At 40.8% G+C, this 22,528-nt stretch overlaps 1 protein-coding gene across 10 annotated transcripts in view; it reads left to right on the top strand.

Annotated features, from left to right (window-relative positions):
* BTBD9 (BTB domain containing 9) overlaps nucleotides 1-22,528 on the top strand; it is a 295,779-nt gene that overhangs the window by 253,020 nt on the left and 20,231 nt on the right. For 2 of the 10 annotated variants that reach the window (XM_089777413.1, XM_075925073.2), the window contains one exon: nucleotides 20,270-20,348. The exons of the other annotated variants lie outside the window; for them this stretch is intronic. In XM_089777413.1, the coding sequence (XP_089633539.1) occupies nucleotides 20,270-20,348 (79 nt within the window). The remainder of the gene's footprint in view (nucleotides 1-20,269; nucleotides 20,349-22,528) is intronic. 10 annotated transcript variants of the gene reach the window in all.

Raw genomic sequence — 22,528 nt, 5'->3', positions numbered from 1 at the left:
GCGGGCACCGGGTTGGGGACCACGGCTATATACTATTTCTTTAAACAAAAACAACTGTTGTAACAATTGTTTTGTTTCTGATATTTACATGGCAAGAATTTAACTTGTTTAAAATTCCTTAATGAATAAATAGTTTTTATATATATACACACACACATATACATACACCCTTTTTTAATGTGTTTAATTAGTTAAAGTAGCTTTTTCCTAAATTACAATTTAGATTATACAAGCAACAGAAGTGTTGTGGTAAAATAAATATCCTGATGTTTTAATCAGTTCATTATTTGACTGACTCTTATATAGTTCAAATTCAGCAGAAATGGATATGATGTTCTCGCAATAGTGTCCATTAGAGCTATAGATGTCACATTGTTGCCGACAGCTTCCTGTTTTATAAATATAACCTAAGAGTTAGAACTATAGGAAAGCAGAAATGACTTGTGCTGAGACACCAGAGATCATGGCCACTGGCATGCACAGTTCATTAGCGAAAGGAAGAGTAATGCACTGACTGCCAGATGTGCAGCTGATCTGTCATTAAATAGAGAGATTCTGACTTAGTTGCTAGCAGTCTCTAGGCTTTTCAAAACATATATTTTATGCAACAAATGCTGGAGTAGGGAGCATTTCAGAATTCTTTGAACTTGCTGTAGTTATCATTTTCTTTTTTGCTGTATGAGCTCTCGCCGCAATTATTTAGTTTTTCTTTCATGGTTATGAAACTTAAGATATATGACTTTTTTAAAAAAATGTTTTCCCTCAATATTTAATCCTCTCAATTTTGCTTCTTAATCAGCTAATGAGGGCAAAAGACTCTGCATCCTAGCTGAATGTGTCACTGTTATCAACCTCTTCTGGTTTACAGTATTGGATTAATTCTTTAGTGATAGAGATGCAGCCGTGTTAGTCTAGTCTAGCTGAAGCAAAAGACAGGACTATGCAGCACTTTAAAGACTAACAAGATGGTTTAATAGCTTTCGTGGGCCAGACCCACTTCCTCAGATCAATATGTGGAAGAAAATTGACACGACCATATATACCAAAGTGATACAATCAAAAAAAGTGAACACATATAAAATTGACGAATCAGATTTAAGAACAGAGGAGAGGTAAGGGTGGAAGGTTAGTGTGTGTGAGGTAATGACATTAGGGGTGATAGCTTCCCCAATTATCACCACTAATGTCATTATCTCACAGACACTAACCTTCCTCCCTCACCCCTCCTTTGTTCTTAAATCTGATTAGTCAATTTTATATGTGTTCACTTTTTTTGATTGTATCACTTTGGTATATATAGTGTCGTCCCACTTTTCTTCCACATATTGATCTGAGGTAGTAGGTCTGGCCCACGAAAGCTCATCACCTAATAAACCATCTTGTTAGTCTTTAAAGTGCTGCATAGTCCTGTCTTTTGTTTTGGATTAATTCTTTGTCACTATCAGGCTTGCTCATTGCACAGTGCTGGGTCATTAGAGAATAGTGTTATATTTAAAATCAACTTTCCATAGATGTTACTGTGAGGTTTAATGTAGCTAAGTCATTATTATCTAGTTTTGAAAAGAAATTCAAGGATATTGAAGAAATGGTGTAAAACAGAAAAATTTAATATATGACCATTTTTGTTGATATTAAAGAATTAAGATGTTGAAAACCTGAGATGGCCATCTGGACAGACCAGTCTTGTGGAGAAATATGGAATTTTTAGAGGTGTTCTTTGTTATCTGGAGGTGGAAGGAATTGTACATTTTTTTAATTGTCCTGTAAGCAGTCTAATATTTGAGAAGACCAGTCAGGTGGAGATTTACCTATTTGTGTAAGATATGTGGATATGGGGATGTACAGCTTGTGTTATGAAAATGCCAATACATTATGGTTATGGATATTATGTGAGCCAGATTAGACTCATAGGTCACTTTATGAGCAGGGAGCAGTCAGGCCTTTCAACACAAAACTAAAATCTATGGCCCAGACTTGAATACTGATTTGTCTTTCAAGATGTAGAATTTTTTTTCAGTGGCCAAGTTACTTTAAACATATTGAGTTGTTAGTATTTTCATAATTCTCATGTAAAGAGTTTTCTACCCTCTCCCAGAAAGTTTATTCCTTTCTTAATTTCATCTCATTATTTCTAGTTATAGTCCCTTCTGTCGTACTAAATAATTCCTCTTTCTCTTTCAGATATTTGTAATTGTTCCCATGTCCACCCTTGAGTCATCTCTGACAGGCTATGCAGTTTTAAATCTTTCCTCAATTATCCCCTCCAGCTCCAATTTGTCATTTACTCTTTGATAACAAAGTGTCCAGAATGAGTACAGTATTGGAAGAATGAGTTGTGGAGCCATTGTGTGATGCAATCTCTTCATATGTTACTAACAAGTGGATTGCTCTTGACAATTATTTGGCTGCAAAGAAATGCTTCTGCACAGTAACTTACTGTGTAGATAAGCCCCTAGGGTGATAGATTTTTTATTTTTTGTGGGTTTTTTTCATTTTTGAGTATCATTTCTCCCAACTTGTTCCTTCCCAGGAATGAGGATGATCATAATCTGTTTATGGACAATTTACAAACCATCAGATTATTCTCTTGTTACTTGACACAAGGCATTTTTACTATCTTCTATCCAGGTTGATGGTTCTTGATCAAAGCCAATTCAGATCTACTGTCTTGGTTTTCATTATTTAGTTAACTTGATGTACCATAACTCTGTGATTTTCCACTGTTGCCCTTTCCTCTTATGTGGGATTCACAGTATCTGTTTTTCTGAACTACAAAGTCAGTTTGCCTTTAATGCTAGTGATTGACAATGTCCAACCTGATCAAGCATTTGTAATATTTTTATGATAAATTGTGTGTAAAAAGAAAATAAATGGAATTTTACATTGGTACAGGATTTCTTGTTTATGGTTATATTGCAATTAATATTCCTTTTCCTTTTTCAATTAGGGCCTGCTTTATAGAGGGTACAGGTGTGTCTCAATGTACTAGTCCACCATGCTATGTTTTTTGCTCCTGCTGTAATATTTAGTATAGTCAAAGGATCAAATCTAGAGGTAGTGGATAAGGTGCTGTAAAGGAACCTAAGGGACCTCCTATACCTTCTTCTGGACCCTAAACATGTACATTACAGTAATTTAGACTCATGGACTTATGACATCGTACTCGAGATTCAGGGAGCTTCTATGGCCAGTGCTATTCAGGAGGTCAGACTAAAACTAAATGATCACAATGGAGCCTTCTGGCTTTGAAGTCTATGATGTATTAATCTGCTCACTTATTCGTTGCACTCTTAATATATCACACTTCAATTTAGCTGCCAGCCTTGAGCAGCTTTGAAGATGTTTACTAAACCTTATGCAGCTATTGCCATCTTTTCTGAACCTAGCAAATTACTAAGAGGCTGCTAAACTAATCTTATGTATCTGAAACCTGAACACACCATTTCCACTAGTCCAGCTTCCCATCCTCTTGTAGACTTGCCTGATACCTTCACAAAAAATCCTGAACATAGCGGGGGGAGGGGGGGGGGGAGGAGGAGGAAGTGGTTGGGCAAAAAAAAGGGGGGAGGGAGAGGGGGACCAAACTTGTTGAGTAAAAAAAAGACCCTACTGGCCTTCCGTCCAAGAGAAACAGAAAAGAATGGACATTTTCTGGGGGTTTTTTACTGGACAAAAGACGCGATTTCCAGAGTGTCCAGCTGACAGCCAGACACCTGACGACCTTATCCCCTTGTCTAGGGCACATTTACAGTTGTTGGAATAGGGGTTGGAGAGTACTGGGCACTGCCTGCCCATATTTGAATAATTGGGAATGTACTCAATGGAATTTCTGCTTTTTTTTTAATCTTGAAAACGATTCTGGACAAAACACTAGAAAATATAACAGAAACAATCCTGTATGGATCCCTGGGGTGATGGCTGGGCTGGGACCTAAAAGTATTTTCCATCTCTGACCTGTATGATTTTAGATCGCTGGCTTTTTTCATTAATATACCTTTTATTTTTGTTATTTATTTCTTCCATTTGATGACTGCATATTTTAATAATGGCATTTTGGCTATATTTTCATCTGTAAGGTATCTCATGGCCAAGCATATCTTGAGAGACTGTTTTTGTTGAGTCGTGGTATTCTGAAAATAAATATTTTTATCCTGAATATAAAATGTATATTTATATTATAAATAAATGTACATTCCCCCATAACCAACAATAATTAATTGTCATTAATTATTACCACAAAATAATAATCCGAACATCAGGCATTTCAAGAAGAGAGGACTGACTATCCTTTGATGTAAGGGTAATATTGGAATTTTTATTTTGTGATGATGTTTATTTGCTGTGGAGTTAATTGTTGTATAAGTTTGGTCACTTAACAATTTAATTAATATAAATTGTCTGAATATTCACAAACTAGCTGGTAGGTTGCTCTGCCAGGCCTGGTCTATACTAGACCAGGCAGGTCAGCTTAAGGTATGCAAGTCGTCTTACCTTAAGCCAAGCCATGGCGGTGTCTACTCAGAGGGAAGCTGACAGGAGCAAATGCTCCCGTTGGCTTACCTTACTCCTCACAGAAAGAGGAGTACTGGACACCAGCAAGAGCTGCCCTCAGCATTTGATATATGGGTCTATACTGGACCCACTAAATCGAACATTAGAAGATCGACCTCTGGAACTTCGGTCTTCTCCAAAGTATAGATGTGCTCTCAGTGCCTAATTCCCCTAGTGTTTGCATCTGCACTTAGTTACAGAAGTGTCCATTAAACATTGTGACTGTTAGAATCTCATGTACAGACACAAACCCTGTTGGAGGTTAATGTATCTTATGCTAAAGTTGGCATTTCTGTTCCAAAAAGTTCTATCCTAATTACATTGCTGGCATGCAGGATCTAATTTCATTATACCCTTGAAAGTCACAATTTTGCCCTGGCTGACCAAATCATGTGTAGTTATTGTAGCATTATAAACACCACCCCAGCTGGTATAAAATGTTATAAAACATAGGCAATATCAAACTATTGATTCATTCCAGGTAAAGATTTTCAGTTCAAATTAAATACACGAATCATAGAATCAAAGATGGAGCAGAATTGTTAGGTCCTCAGGTTCATCCCTTGTGGGCTGCTGTAGGATTGTTCCCTGCAGTAGAGTTGCTAGCATTATATTCAGTCAGACAAATTTCATATGACCCAAATGATGGAGCTTTCACTTCTCACTCTAGGTAACTATTCCCCAGGTCACTAGATTTCCACCATTAGTACTTTCCTGATATTCTGTCTGAATGTCTCTATCTAATTTAACTTCATTGCTTCCCCTATATCACATTAAACAATCATTCTCCGTTCTTGGATTTCACTCTCTTCAAATAGGGTATTTATAAACATTTTCTCCCTTTTACCACCATAATGGTAAACTTAGTGAAGTTTAATTACGTTTAGTTTTTATTCTTTCTTCATAAACCAATCCCTCCACACTTCAAAATCATTTTTGTCATCTTCTCTGAAATCCATCCATATTGTCTACATCTTATTGGTGATAAGATGTAGGGAATTGAATGAATATTCAAAGTTGAGACTCACCAGAATCATATGGGGATCGACTATCACCTCCCTGCTCTGACATGATGCAAACCAAAGATTGTACACCTTTTTCCAGAAGTCGTATTTTATGTTTAAAATAGTTCAAATTTGAATCACTATGAACTCAGGTCAGTGTTTTTGCTGTACAAATTACACAAATCTGAATTGCAAGTTGAGTGGCTTTATTTCCCAAACTCAGGTTAATAGCTAATTCAGCTATTCAGTTGGTGAGAACAGAAGGAGAGGAATTTTCTCTCTTGATTGGCAATTTCTGGCATGTTTGTATGTTGTTACAGAGAGACAGAGTCTGATTTATCTTTTTACCAATTTATGTTCTTCTTGGAGGTGGTGCTACAATTTACTACATTCCTTGAGGGTTTGACATGTCAATTAGATGTTATTGACAGGATTAGAGGGTCGGCTGCTGTAAATGTGAAGTTTTTATGTGTAGGCCCTGAAATGACACTCCAAAGAAGTGTGTGGGAGTAGAGATAAATATTGTGTTACCCTACATCCAACAAAAGAACTGATTAATAGGGAACATGATTCTATCTCTCTCACCAAAATTTTATTTATTAATTTGCCATCAGTCAACATTTCTGTTCTAGTTGTCTGAAAAGTTAAATAATCAAGGGGGTCACACATAGGGATTTGGATGAAAATCTGCTCTAAGTTATAAGCAAATCCCTGTTAGTTCATTGTGTATTGCATATTTTATGATCCTGTTAGAGTACTTTTTGATGGTTACATGAACAACCATGAGCTACAGGTACACAATCCATCAAAAATAGTGGAAATAAATATACACAACAAAATGTTCAATATGGGATGTGCTTACCCTCCAGATTTGTACTTGCAAGTCTTCTGGCCGCAAGAATTTGTATGCACCAGGGATATACCAATCAGATGGTCTCTCTCCCTCTTTCTCTATCTCTCTGTCTGTTAACAGACATCCAAGTGGTTGTACATGTGTACGTTTTGTGTGCATAAGTTTTGAGACCATATTGGAAAATTTGGCTCCTAGTGTTTTGTTTAACTAAGTAACATAATCAAGAACAGTAGTGTTTAGAGCCAGATTTTCAAAAGTATGTTGGTGCCTAAAGGTACAGATAAGACACCAAACTAGATTTTTAAAAGCTTCTAAGGAACTTAGGTGCCTAACTTTTATTGGTGTTTTTGAAAATGCATCTCTCAGCATCTTTAGCTGTCTGAATACCTTTAAAAATCTGACCCCTAGTGACATAGTTCTTTTTTACTAATGCTCTACTTTGACTATTTTATAAGATTTTCTTTGCTGCATTTTTAAAAATATTTTATTGTAATAATATTACACTGAAGTTGTGAAAGGAGAAATTATGTTTAAAGGAATTTTGTTTTCATTAGCAGCTTTTTAAAGATGCTGAAAGTCAGCATAGACTTCATTAAAACTCTTTCATAACTCTGTCTTTTTATTGTCATAAATATGCAGTATCAAGTCTAAGTTTTATGTCTACCATAAATATCACACTGTAAAACTTTTTATCAGTTCATTAAAAGATCCCTTGTTGACAATTGGGGATTTTATTTTGTTTTCTTTTAATCCATGCAGGAGAGGTACAGCTTGAAATCCTTGTGCAAATGCTCATAGGATTGCTTGCCCTCTATAGGGGAAATATATTCAGAATAAAAACCTTTTGGGAGATTGTCAGAAGCTTTTCTCCATAAGGAAATGATAACAATAACTTAATCTTAGAAAGCCCAGAATAGAGCCCAGTCCATATTGGGCAGAATGCCAATATAAGGTTGTCTGTTTGTGATTACCCTCTGGTTTTGAAGCCTCGGATGTAAATAATGTAGCACTCTGTGCTTGCATCTTGGAAACCAGTAACTCTGTGCAGGAAAGTAAAATACAAAGAAATGTGGGTCCAGTATTGTAAATTCTTTAAGCCAGGTCCAGAGTGTGTTAACGTCTCATCTCACATCATCCTAATGACTTCACATTGGCATTGTGAACTCTGGATGAAAAGATACTCCAGTTATAATCAAGGGACTGCTTTTTTATTATGATCATTTGTAAATAAAGCAGTTTCCTGCATTTTTTTGTCAGAGTATTTTAAACAACAGACAGCTGCCTCAATACATGAGTCTGATAAAGTGTATTAAAAACAAATTAGCCAAAGAGTAGCTAATTGCTAACTCTTGGGAATGCAGAGTTTTTGGTACCTGGGATGGAGTACCTCTGAGAAATGATGTATAATGTTTACCAGCCTTGTTTGATGTTTTTAATTAATTTGTATTTATGTGTTTAAAGTTAAGGTACTTCTCCAAAAGAGGGTAACATATGTTTACTTGTTAATACATACGCAGTTGTGTAACAGATACTACCACAAGTAATGTGTAGTATTTATTTTTCTTGTATTTACTTTGGAGATTGTGTTCTGTCTTTCTTCAGACACTTCTATTATCACTTCATGTCCTCTTGCTCTACTTCTCATCTTTGTTCAGTACTATCAAATAAATGGAATGTATCATAAATGTGACCTAGATGCACTCTTAGTGCCAGCCTTTATTTCAAAATAATGTCGAGCTGGAGGACTTCTTACTCCGACTCCTATAACCCTCAATTTATGAGGAATAAGGGAAGAGTGTTCTTCCTTCAACTTCCTGCTGTGTAGACAGCACCAAAAGCTGAATTAAGCTATTTCGACATAAGGTATGCAACTGATGTAGCTCAAGCTGCAGAGCTTAATTCGACATTAGCCCTGCTACATAGACATACCTTCTGATAGGGTTGCCAGATGGTTTCGACAAAAATACCAGACACACTTGACATTACATCACAATCTACATTACATCTTATTTAGAAAATACCGGACATTTATATCTTCTCCTTTATATTTTCTCAATTTGTTTCCCAAACAGAAAGCTCAAATACTAGACTATCCGGTTCAAAACCGGACACCTGGCAACCCTACCTTCTGATGGCTTTCAGCTTTCCTTCTTCTAAAAGAAAATTGCAGAGGGAAAACAACTACTTGAGTTTAACAGTGCACCCTTATTGGTCCTTTAGAAGTAGCAGGTTTGATAGTCCTCTTTTATGGGAGGATTTTGCCAAGGTCTTTGGAAAGCTGTAATAGTGACATCACAAATGGGGAGATGCAGAGCTATAGCTCTCCTAGCCTCCACCAAGGGAGGTGAGGAGAAAAGGGATGCTAAGTTTGACTTTAATTTAAAAATAAAATTAAAATGGCCTGAGCTTTTCTATGAGAGTCCCTTTACAATATAATTTTCTTCTTATGTCCCAACATAGTCCCTGCTGGTGCCGTAGAGTGGAGGACTCAGCGTGACCCCCTAACTTGGCTGCATTATGTGGTCATGCAGCTGCTGGATCTACCCTGTTCTGACAGTAAAGTGCTAAATCAAAAATTTCCCAGAGAGGGTAGTTTGGGGGTTATTTTATTTTACTGGCACCACTATAGCTGAAAATGAGCTTTCCTTTTTAAATGTGAAATGTACAGGCAATTAGTCTGTAAAGTGGCTTAGTCTTTTTTGGAATTTAAAAAGGAAAAAGAAAACTGCCAACTTATTAACATTTGAAAATTGGCTGCTGTTCAACTGCAATGACTGTTTTCATAACATTTTTTAGAACACATGGCCATGTTAATTTTGTAGTTGCTCTATAGTAGAAATTGATCTATTGGTTATAACACAGGAGTATTATTTATGCAGAACATGCTGCAGTGTTTGTTGTAGACCACAGGCTTGTCTTTTGTGTAGTACACACACTTTTGTGTTAACAAATGGGAGTTTGCACATACTAGTTGGGTGCTTGATGACCCATTTTATGTCAGTGCAATTATCAGATTTATATGTGCACAGACAGGAGGCCATTTGAAATTTTTACTGATCCTAGTGTCCATTTTTACCATTAATTCTTCTTATCACCAGAACTCCAATAGGAGCTACTTGTACCTCAGACACAGCCAATGATTCATTCATCACATTTTTGAAGCTGGTTCCCTGTGACCCCATAGACCATCTAGAAGAGCATAAAAAAGTATTGTCCCTCTACTATTACCTATCCACAGGACTGGCACTTCTGCTTCTGTCCTTCCTCACTGAGAATAAGTAACATTTGGATCTCCAGTTTAGCATCATAAATTGCAGCTAGGCTGGACCCATGAAAGAACTCCATGTTAGATGTAAATTCAATTTGTATTCATTCATGTTTTAAAGTGAAATCTGTGTTACCAGTGGATTTCAGTAGAAATTAGATGCATTAATGCTGTTGCTTGGGTCCTGTCTGTGTTTGAAAAGGTAGCATACTGCTAGACTTCATTACAATATAGTAGTATTTCACACAGTTAAAATATGGTTCTTACAGGGTAGCAAGCACCAACCTTTTTTAATTTTTCTTTTGTCATGCTAAACTCTTGGAATTAGTCCTGTTTGAGAGCCATGGTTCAGCCCTTTCTTCACTGCAAGACTGAAGTGGGTTTTAACCACATTCAGCTCTTCTGTGTTGTAAGTAGATCCTGCAATACAGTAGCATTTCATTGTGTCAGTGGATCCATAGAAAGAAAACCTTTTAACTTCCTTCCTTCTGGAGGGAAGCATGTAACGGTAAATGGTCATTATTTGGATTCCTCAGTGTAATCAATCATATTAGCAAAACTGCACCTTTTCCAATGACTTACCAGGCAAGAGTTTAAACTGAGGAGAAAAGCCATTATACCTTGTAAGAGATAAAGTGTCATAATACAGATATAGGCTATAATTTGCCAATTTACTAATGCCTCTTGCATTCTTCTCACCTGCTCTAATAAATAAAAAAAGACATACACTTTTTTTTTTCTGAATCAGTTGTTAGATGTGCAAAGCCATTGAGTTTCCTAGTGGCAGCTGTTGCTGTTGGAGAGATAAAAGCACTTGGCCCGAGAGTCTGTTTATGTGTTTGAGCGAGAAAGCGATTTTTGTTGCAGAGAGCTTTAAGTGAGATAGACAGAGTAAGAGAATAAGAGAGTGAGAGATAATTATCTAAATTATGTTCGGGCTATTATCGAAGACGAATATAGTTAAAATGTAATTAAATATGACGGGCTCACAGGATGCAAGCTTGGTTTTGGAATGCTAATTATCAATTACTGCATCTCCTTAGGGGAAGCTGGCAGAACGAGAAAGTTCGGTGTGTGTGGCTGAGGTGAAAGGTAGAGTATTAAATACAACACCCTGGGGCTGTAACAAGACTAATTTCTTTTTAAAAATGAAGCTGTGGTGCCTGGGGAATTCTGCTGGCCAAGCAACTAGTAGTGCTGCCTTTCAGCTTGAGGACCTGAGTGTAAGTCTGATGTAGGCTGTTGGTCCCTACTCTTTTCTTCAGGATTTAGATCTCAGCTGGAGGTAATGATTATGTCAGTGTTAGAGTGATGACCAGGACCGCCTCAGCATAAGCAGCAAATCTAAAGTGAATCAACCAGTCTGATACTGTGCAGGAGTAGAAAAAGATTAGCACAAGAGGAAATTCACCGAAGTGGCATGTTCAGGATATTTTTATCTCAGTTTTGGAAGTGTTTGCTGCTGAGTGATGGTGCTACAGGTTGGACCTCCCTATTTTGGCACCCTTGGGACCTGCGCAGTACTGAACTAGGTAATTTGCTGGACCATGGAAGGGCAGGCCCCAGGCTCTCCCAGTGCTCCCCTTTTGGCCACAGCCCTGCCAATGCACTACACCCAGCACGTCTGCTGGGCTTTGATGCCCCCAGCCCAATGATGGGGCTCCTCTATAGGCCACTGGCCTCACTCTGGATGGTGGGGTTCCCTACCCATGGGTAGGCTCCTCTCTAGCCAGCAGGGCTCTGCGCCCCGGCTGCCCTCAATCCAGACACAGCAGGGTACCGTGCCCCTGGCCAACAGGACTCTCTGCTCCCAGTTGCTGGCCCTGCTCTAGCCAGTGGGGCTTGTCAGTAAGTGTTGAACCACCATGGCAACAGTTGTTGTATGCACCAAAAGTTGTAAAGCTGCTCTTGACCAACTTCAGTGAAAAGTTAAAAACCCTATTCCCCCTCAAATCTCAGATCCTGAAGAAACTCTTCAAATCTGCTACATCATCTTTCTGTATGATTAAAGAGGTAATTGTAGTACTTTTTCCAGTCCCAGCATTGTGGAAGCCAATAAGGATTCACCTCTCCTGCCAGTTGTGAGGTCACTTCAGAGAGCAATCTCATCAAAGGTTTTTGAAAGGCTCTTCAGTGGACTTTTACCACTTGTTCAGTGCCTTTTACTACCAGTCATATCACACTCCTGGACCACTGGGTAGATGAGTCTTCCCTATTGTTCCAACTCCATCTGACAGATGACACTCTTTGTTGTTTATTCCCGTTTTAGCGGGATCTGTATTGAAAAATGGCAATGTTAATTGACAAGTGCTCAGAACTGCTATAAATAGATCTATTTCTACTTACATTGTATACTAGGATCCCTGAACTGACTTTTTCCTAGTCCCAAAGCTACAAGCTTTCTAGCCTGGGAAGCCACAAAGGCATAGCCCCTTCCTCATACTTTTTCTTAATATATTGCACCCTTTCACATAACATAGTTTCACAGTATTTTCCAGGGCACTGTGGAGAGAGGCAGACCTGGCCTTTTCAGAATCGCTTTTTCTTCTTTTAGTGGTAGGTCTGTAAAAAGAAATAGTTATTAATTTTTCAGTACATATGCTTGCACATATGTGTATATGCAATGTGTGCATTAATGCAAACTGAAGTGATGGAATATTACTAGTAAAAGTGACACAGTTCCAAAATAAAACTGAAACTCCTCTTTAGCAGCTTGCACTTCATGCAAAAGCCAAAGGGTATGTCTACACTACAAAGTTAATTCGAACTAACAGATGTTAGTTCGAATTAACTTTGATAGGTGCTACACTAGCGCTCCGCTAGTTCGAACTTAATTCGAACTAACGGAGCGCTTAATTCGAACTAGGTAAACCTCATTTTATGAGGACTAACGCCTAGTTCAAATTAGCTAGTTCGAATTAAGGGCTGTGTAGCCACTTAATTCGAACTAGTGGGAGGCTAGCCCTCCCCAGCTTTCCCTGGTGGCCACTCTGGCCAACACCAGGTAAACTCGTCTTCCCCCCTCCCGGCCCCGGAGCCCTTTAAGGGGCATGGCCTGGCTACGGTGCCCGTGCCAGGTGCAAGCCTGCCAGCACCCAGCCAGCAGACCCTGCACCTGGCACGGCTCGAGCCAGCCACCCGCTGCCACCCAGCCCTCCGCCTCTTCCCAGGACCAGGCTGGCGGCTCCCGGGAGCCTGCCCGGGTCCGCAGGAGGCGGGCGCCCGCCTGGTCTAGTGAGGAGATCATGAACCTCATCCACGACCTCCGCACTAGGCACAGGAAAGTGGCCGTCTAGGGCAGGATAGCTGCCAGCCTGGCCACCCGGGAGAAGGTTTGCATGAAAATCAAGGTGGTCCACTGAGACCCCCGACCCTGAGCCCTGAGCTTAGAATGGCCGTACTGGGTCAGACCAAAGGTCCATCTAGCCCAGTAGCCTGTCTGTCAACAGCGGCCAACCCTAGGGACCCTGGAGGGGATGGACCGAAGACAATGACCAAGCCATTTGTCTCGTACCATCCATCTCCAGCCTTCCACAAACAGAGGCCAGGGACACCATTTCTACCCCCTGGCTAATAGCACTCCATGGACCCTACCTCCATGACTTTATCTAACTTCTCTTTAAACTCTGTTCTAGTTGTAGCCTTCACAGCCTCCTGCAGCAAGGAGTTCCACAGGTTGACTCTTTGCTTTGTGAAGAAGAACTTTCTGTTATTAGTTTGAAGCCTGCTACCCATTAATTTCATTTGGTGTCCTCTAGTCCTTCTATTATGGGAACTAATGAAGAACTTTTCTTTATGCACCCTCTCCACACCACTCATGCTTTTATAGACCTCTATCATATCCCCCCTCAGTCTCCTCTTTTCTAAGCTGAAAAGTCCCAGTCTCTTTAGCCTCTCTTCATATGGGACCTGTTCCAAACCCCTGATTAATTTAGGTGCCCTCCCCTCTCCCACCCTCTCTCTTCCCCTCTCCCACCTCCTTTTCCCAGACTCCCCGAGTTTTGTTCAATAAAGAGAGTTTCTATTTTTGAACACACGTGTTCTTTATTTTGTACATCAGGAAGGGGGGCTAGGGAGGGGTAAGTGGAAGGAGGTGAGGGAGGAATGGGGTACGAGCCCCCGATGGGGAGGACTGGGGTGGCTCTGCGGGCTTCTCGGGGTGGAAGCTCTCCTCAAGCCTCTTGATTGACCCCCCCCCTCCCTCCGGATGGCAGCCTGCGGCAAGTGCAGCTGGGCTGATGGCCGAGTGCTGTGATGTGCCGAGTGCGGGCACTCAGGGCACTCCAAGCCAGGACTGCTTTGCAAGCGGGGAACCCCTGAGAACTGTCTGTCCGGGATGGGGGTCGGGTCCCTTTAAGCACAGCCCTCGGCTAGCCTGAGGCAGCAGCTCCACGCTCTAAGTCCTAATCTGATGCCCTGCTAGCACTGCTTCTGGCCATCCTTAACCTCAGTTCAGGGTCCACTCAGTGTGGACATGCTAGTTCGAATTAGCAAAACGCTAATTCGAACTAATTTTTTAGTCTAGATGCACTAGTTCGAATTAGCTTAGTTCGAATTAACTAATTCGAACTAAGTTAGTTCGAATTAGTGCTGTAGTGTAGACATACCCAAATGAATACATAGGCCTTCCAATAGGCCCTGAAGTTTAACTTACTCAAGCCCCATCAGACTAATAAGGGAAACAAACTCAAGAAGCAAGGATACCTCACTGAGAATACCCGCACTCCCACAGCCATACAAAGATATGGATAGTCAGTGAAAGAAACCTACCTGATTTCATGTTTCATCTAGAGCAGGGGTCTCCAAACTATGGCCCGCGGGCCGGATGCGGCCCGCGAGGCCCTCTCATCCGGCCCGTGGAGACCTTTTTGTCTACGGAAAAAAAATTACGTGAAGAACAATTTGAGAACAAACTTGTCCGATGATAATTTCAGGTCACTGTTGATGTTAGGGACAACAAATCTAAAGCCAGAAATGTCTTCTATTTTGGCATCCAGGAAACAATTTCACCATTCACACTAATACAGGTGTTCATGTGTAGTGTATCAATGTGTTATTAAATAATAACTGAATAAAATAATATTAAATAAATAATTAAAAACAACATCCATGTTTTGATTGTTTTTTATTTGGACCTCAAGTGTGTAGTCGGCCCCCGAACTGCTGTTTGATAGTTAATGCGGCCCTCGGGCTGAAAAGTTTGGAGACCCCTGATCTAGAGCATGAAGGGACCCAAACAATAAGGAACACAAGTTAGAGATGTAAAATCCTGTTTCATTTGCTAACGGGTTAAACGTTATGTTTAACCGATTAACCAATTAAATGGGACTGGTGGGGGCAGGAGTGTGCCCCCCTGCCATGGGCAGGAGCTGCTCCAGCCCAGCCAGAGTAGTCCCCATCCAAGGCAGGTCTGGCCCGGGTGTGCTGCAGATGGGGGCTGTTCCCACTTCCCAATGTGCCTGTGTCATGTCAGTGTGCCTGCTCTGGCTGGGTTGGAGAGTCCCTGCCCACGATGTGTCCTCCAGCACCCTGTAGGTTAGGTTAACCATTCACATCCTTAATATAAATGAACAGTACGTGATGTGTAAGCCATGAATGTTGATAGATGTGGAACCTCAGGATACAAGAGGGAGTGATTCATATCTCACTTGTGTAAATCAAAAATAATTCCACTGAAGTCAATGCCATAAAATAGCTGTAAGTTAGATCAGATTGAGATTCATGGTCTCCTTTAAATGAATACAACCTCACAATAATAAAACTAGTAAAATTTTAACCTAGACACAGTAATACCATGTTTGTGTCAAAGAGATCAATAGTTTATTATCACGACAAAACTCTAGTTCAAGTCAAATGGCTATGTGAGCAACAAAGTTGTTATAACATACTGGCTCCTATGTGCCTGTTACTTTTTCTCTTGCTATCTTGTTTCTTCTTTGAACAACATTTGAAGTTACTCTGAAGAAGTTCAGGAAAATGATTTTTCCCTTCAGGAATTTCATTGAATGATATTACTTACTTTCTTATCATTCAAGTCACTTTGTAATGGTGGTTTTACTGAAGGTTAATTTTGTATCTAGAATTCAGGATGCTTTTCTGAAAATAAATTCTAATGCAATTATGTGTTAATCCAGCATGTGTGCAGTGTTGCTGAGCTGAAGAAAATCTCTGTGTACCTGGACAATTTCTCTTTTTCACCAACAGAAGTTGGTTTAATAATACATATTACCACATTCATGTTGTCTCTCTAAAATCCAGTACAGGTTGAACCTTGGGACCTGACCGGTGCCGAACCAGAGAATTTTCCGGACCATGGGAGGTCAATATTACCAACATTTTCACTGCTTACTGGGCTCTTAGAAGACATTTAGGGTAAATTAGAGCTAAATAACAGTACAGAACACTGAGAGCCAGGACTGGTGGCTATAAACAAACTTTATGGGACTGCAGGAAACTTGGCCAAACCCATAAGTGAACATCTGGGTCATGGATGTTGCCAGCCCAGAGAATACCAGACTAGAGAGGTTCAACCTGTATAATGGAAGATAGCTGTTAAATGGAGACCTCCAGAGCATATTATTATTTCCTATTCCTTTGCCTACACTTTTAGCATGATATGTGAGCTTGAAGTAATAGTGGGAATCAGAATGCTTTGCATATTGTTTATTGGAATAACCCTGCTCTATTTAATATGAGGGAGAGATTTTACAATCTCGTGCAAAGCCTGTTACACAAGATTGTGACTTCCCACAATGTTTGCAAATCAAATATTCCAGTTTAAGAAAAAAAATTATGTTGTAAAAGTCAGAGTCCAAGGCAGTAGGTTGAAGAAGCAATTTTCTTTTTCACAATGCATGGTGATTTCTCTCTCTCTCTCTCTCTCACACACACACACACTCTCACTCACTCACTCACTCACTCACTCACTCTCTGTCTCTCTCTCTCTTTCTCTCATGTTTCTTTCCTTGTGGGAGCTGATTTGTCTTATTACATGCAATTTTTTCTTGATTAATTGTTGTAAGTAAACTGTCTGGAGTACAGGAAAAGATATAAATTGACTGCAGTTCCAATTTATGCAATTTGCAGCACCATTTACATAAAACTAAGAGAACTGTATCTCTCTGGGATTCTGTAATGAGTGGGATCCCTAAAAGTGAGTTGAGAGTAACTTTTTTCCATCGTCTGCCATTGCATCACTGGTACTCTAACTCAAGATTGCTCTGATACAGCTAGATCAACGCTATCATCAGTATAACGTATATGTGCTTCAGTCACACTTTCCAACTGCAGCTTAGACATACCCTGTGATTTTCTACCTCTTGCTTTTTCTAATAGCTGGCATAGTTCACTTTGTTCTAATGAAGAATAAGTATTAAGTTAACATGTTGGTCTTTCTCTTTCTATAAAATTGCTTTCTATAGTAAGGACTCAGCAAAGAGACCAGAGAACAATGAACTTTGCACCTGACATAAATCTAAATACAAATAATTTTGATCTTTCTTTTGTAATTCAAAATAATCACTAAAATCATCTGTCTGTATTTATCTGATATAGGAGGAAAAAAAATCTAATTATGGAAAGAAATCTTTGAGATAAAAATACTATGTGATTTTTGCAGTTGTGCATGCCAACATACTGATTAGAAATAGAATTGTATAAACTGCAATAATCATGATACTAATCAAGGATTTATGGGACCAAGATTCCATGGTCATGGATGCAATAAAAATACATAATTAAATGACTGAAATGTTGAGGAACCAAGCAAGCAAAGGGTAACTAAGGATATATCGAATAGTGGTAGAAATGTAGCCGTGTTAGTCTGGTGCAGCTGAAACAAAAAACAGGACAGTGTAGCATTTTAAAGACTAACAAGATGGTTTTGTGGGCCAGACCCACTTCCTCAGATCAAATAGTGGAAGAAAATTGTCACAACCATATATACCAAGGAATACAATTTAAAAAAATGAACAAATATGAAAAGGACAAATCAAATTTCAGAGCAGAAGGGGGATGGGGGGGAGGTAAATGTCTTAGCCTACGCCCCGCAAGCTTGTGTCAGCTGGCATGGGTCAGCCATAGCTGTTTGACTGCAGTGTAGATGTTCCCTGAGAGACTTGAGTTATTCCGAGAGCCAGATAAAGGCATAGGTATTAAAGACCAATATTAGAACCCAAGCACCTTGAATCATGTGATCACTTGAGAAGAGTATTTCTAGCCCTACTGGTTGCAGAAAATCTGTACATGTCTGTGGGGGTTTTAATATCTAAGATCAACTTCTCTGTGGGGCCCCACTAATACTACTACTTCTCCCTCCTCCCCAAAATAGAGGACTGTGTGTTGCAGGAAGAGTACAGTGGATTCTGTCTTACCCACCTACTCAACAACTCCAGCCCCTCTGAGGAGCCATGAGGGAGGAAGGGAGGTTCATGTCATAATGTGCCAACAGCTCTGATTTCTCTAGTCCTTGTAATTCCTTTGGCCTACCATCCCTTTTCTCCTGTACATTTCTATTAGTGATGCTGTCAGAAATTAATATAAAGAAACTTTAGAGTTTTGACCAATAATTTTTTCTATTACATTTTTCTTAAAGGTCTTTTACAATTTAATTTCTCTCTAATAATTTTTTTACTGAATTGTATATGGAATCACCTAAGTAGAATCAAGGCACTTAAAAAATCGAAACCAAACCGCTGCCAGAAATTCAAGCCATGAAAAGTATGTTTCTTCTTCGAGAAGTGTCCTTGTTGGTGCTCCACCGTAGGTGTTTAGGGCGCTGATGTGTGTCTAGTCAGAGATTTTTGGTAGCAGTGCCCTCCGGTAGGCTGTGCGCACAGAGTAGACAGCTCACACAGTGCCACTACTATGTATGTGCAGCCAACTGTCCCCTCAGTTCCTTCTCTGCTGACAGCAGCATCGGTCGGAACCACGGTTGCTCTCCAGCTTTTCGCCAAAATTTTCAACATTTTCTTGTTATTATCATTAGTATAGTTTAGTAATAGTGTTCCTAGTTAGTAGTAGTTTTCTAGTTACTGGTAATAATTGTTTAAAAAAAAACTTTTTTATTTTAGTTGTTAAGGCCGTTTGCCTTAGCAAGTTTTTTCTTTCTGGGATGCCACATTCCCCAGGATTCAAATGCTGCCTGTCTTGCAGGCTCTCAATTCCCATCTCCAGTGGGCATTCACAGTGTGTCCAGTGCCACCCAGTGCTTCCACTGCAAGCAGCTAACGGTCCACACGTGGAAGGCAAGGGAGCTCCAGCTTAAATATCTTTCCCTTGAAAACACAGTAAGGCCAGTTTCAGATCTGGCACTGTACCCTGCCTCTGCAGCTTCTCGCCATGCCATGTCCGAGAAGGAGGCTCCAGCGGGCTCTCTTCCTCAGAACAACCCAGGAAGAGATCTCATTCTTCAAGTAAGGGTGATTCCCTTCAGAAAAATGGGGGCAAGCACCCAAGATAGCCCCTCACTGACCTCGACCAGGGCACCAGACAGGGATGTACCGGGACCATCAGGCACTGACAGTTCCCGAGGGTCCAAGGACCTCACCAAGATGGGTACCAAGGTCCCAGAGAAGCCTAAGTCTAAACCAGTGCCACTGGAAGCATCTGATCCCATCTCAGTGCCCACAAAGGTGAAGGCAAAATCAGCATCTGCTGAGGCGCCGCTTACACCGAAGAAATCCAGGCCTCACTCAGCACGTCGGCGCCTATGCCACCTCCAGCACTGAAGAGGCACAAACGTGGTATCGACAGCCTCCCATGTGGCACCGCAGATTGAGGCTGTAATACCCTCCACGCTGCCTCCCACTCCAGTTATACAGCACCCAGCCGTTTACTACTAAAAAGGAGCTCATGGTAACTTCGGTGCCCATGACCCCATCTCAGTAACATACCTCTTATGGACATTTGCAAATCTACTATATGGTCCTCTGCTCATATGTTCACCTATTATGCCCTTGATACTTACCTCTCCCAGGGTGTACTCAATTTGGGCACACTGTTCTGGATGCTATCCAAAATACTGACTAACCGAAGCACACACCTCCAATCACAGGTACTGCTCTTTAGTCGCCTAAGGTAGAGCACCCACAAGGACACTCCTAGAAGAAGAAGAAGAAGGAGGAGCAGGAGCAGGAGCAGGAGCAGCAGCAGGTTACTCACCTTGTGCAGTAATGGAGGTTCTTCGAGATGGTTGTCCCTCTGGGATCTCCACCACCCGCCCTTCCGACCCTCTGCTTTGGACAGGGTTATTTTTCTTCTGGTGCAGACAAGGAATGGAGGGGACAGATGGCTGCACATGCATAATAGCGGCAACACATGTGCCACCTTCTCCATGTGTGCAGCCCACTGGAGGGCACTGCTACCAAAAATCTCCAACTAGGCACGCAGCGGCACCCCGAACACCTAAGGGAGAGCACCTAGAGGGGCAACCATCTCGAAGAACTTCCATTACTGCACAAGGTGAGTAACCCTCTCTTCCTTCTGGTCCCATTAAATGGCAGCTGGTTTTGTCACTTCAATGGATTATTTTTGTGTTTCACTGAAACCTGTGGTGACTCTGTGTGATATGGTATGTCCCTCTGCTTTCTTTTGTAGATCTTGGCAAGCAATAACTTTTGACAGACAACCTGCATCCTTCATCAGAATAGTTGGAACTCACAACACAGCTAATGAGGTATGGAACAGTTTTTTTTCTTGAAGGATATGTAGATTTCATTGCATTTCCATTGTAAACTATTAATAATGCCTAAAATGGCATTTTTATGCCTATGTTTATTGCTTTTCTAGCAGTCTTTTGAAGAAGAAAGAGTATTTTCCTCACTTTGCCATTATCTTTCTAGACTGTGAAGGTTTCTTCACAGCCAAATGTGAAAACCACTGTAGTGCTTTGAGAGATGATAGCTAGGTTGAAAAAAGCTAGGTATCTTTCCTTCTTCCTTAGATGGAGTTTTTTATTCTTGACCTGGAGATGTCTATATTGTAGCTTAGGTCATCTTAATTACATCACAGCAAGGCATGGAATTTTTCACAGCTCCGAGGACAAGTCTATACTGGCACTTAAAAATTCTGTAACTTTCTGTTTGGGGTGTGAAAACACACATACACCTGAGTGCTGCTGTGCTCCCGCCACTGTTAAATACTCCCCTCACAGACATGGTTTACATTGAGCACTGGGAGAGCTCTCTCCCAACGCCTGTGGCGTGACCACACTTTCAGTTTAAAGTGCTGCCACTGAATTCAGATTATTTACGGTAGACACATCACATTGTGCACTAGCTAACCTGCAGTATATAACCATGTAATCTTTTAATTGTTACCTTGCTACTCTCCCCTCTTCCTGTAATGTGAGACAGTCCTCACATATTGTCTCAAATCCATGGAGAGGAGGATCATCACCTTGTAGCGGTGGAGAGGCTTGCGTGTTCCAGTGACCCCGAGAGTGACGCTGCCTAGAGTAATGTGCTCCCTTAGGATCGCCCATAGCAGAACTGTCAAAGGCAAGGTTCCAAACAAAGTGTGTTCTAAGAAGTCCTCAGCGACAGAGCATATGGAGGATAACTGCACAGTGGAGTTGTGTAATGTTACAGCGGTTGTGAAGGCTGCAACATATAAAGGATCTCCAATTGTTGTGGTGTCCATGCTATTGGTTTCAAGCCCTCTGTCTGTCAAGGTGTTGTGCACCAGTCTCCCCACTTTTAAAAGAAGTCCCACAGAGGAATCTTTCAGTTTTTTGCGAAAACAGCACCTGCTCAAGTCAAAAGTCTGGTGGCAATCAGCGAGTGGCTATAGGGAACAGGACAGTGAGATCCAGAAGTTCCTAGTCACAGAGTGTGTGATTCAGTCATCTTGCTCGAGGACTGAAGCAGTTTGAGCATCTTGGCAGTTGCACCCAGGACTGAGCAAGCCTCTTTGGGACCGACTTTGCAAACCTCATATGGGGAGAGGGCTAGAAAAAGTTCCCTAAAATACTCTTGCCTATTTTCCTCTTGGTTGGATAGATGCATCCAGCAGGATCACCACCCAGCAGTCAAAAATGTAAAAAACTTTTCAACTTTGGAAACTGGAATGTACGTACCCTCGTGGACAACTCAGACAACGACTGACCAAACCAATGTACAACTATCATTGGCCATGAATTGAATCGGTATAACACTGATATTGCTGCCTTGTCCAAAACTAGAAGAGCTGGTGAAGGTGAGGAAGGAGAAAAGAGGATACACCTACTTCTGGAAGGGAAAATTTCTAGATGAACCTCGATTGTATGGAGAAGGCTTTACTATTAAGAACAAGCTTTTAGGTGCCTCTCTGAGCTGCCAGTAGGTGTCAATGAGCGGCTTATGACACTCCGATTGAGGCTCACCAAAAACCAACAGGTAACTATTGTGAGCACCTGTGCAACAACAATGGATGCCAATGAGGATGTAAAGGAAGATTTGTACTCTCGGAGACCATTTTATTGGAGACCCCTAAAGAAGATAAGATCATTCTTCTGGGGGATTCAAGGCACTCATTGGATGAGACTCAAACCTGTGGAAAGGGACAATCAGGAAAGGAGTTGGCAAAAGTAACTCAAATGGAATCTTGCTCCTGGCCAAGTGTGCTGACCATGAACTTATCATCACGAACACACTTTTTTGAGAAAAGGACAAGTTCAAAACATTTTGGAGACGCCCCCATTCAAAGCACTGGCATCTTCTCAACTATGTCACAGTTTGTGCTTGAGATCATAGTGATGCACTTCTCACAAGAGCAATGACAAGTGCTCATGACTGCCGGGTTGATCACTTCATTCGATCCACAAAGAAAATTAGGATCACCCCAATATAGAGGCTGCAAAAGAAGCAGGTCAGGCGC

The sequence above is a fragment of the Pelodiscus sinensis genome, chromosome 3, assembly GCF_052426305.1.
Source record: "Pelodiscus sinensis isolate ZL-2025 chromosome 3, ASM5242630v1, whole genome shotgun sequence".
NCBI lineage: Eukaryota > Metazoa > Chordata > Testudines > Trionychidae > Pelodiscus > Pelodiscus sinensis.
Note: the sequence above shows the minus strand (reverse complement) of the source record. Positions and strands in the feature narration are given on the sequence as shown.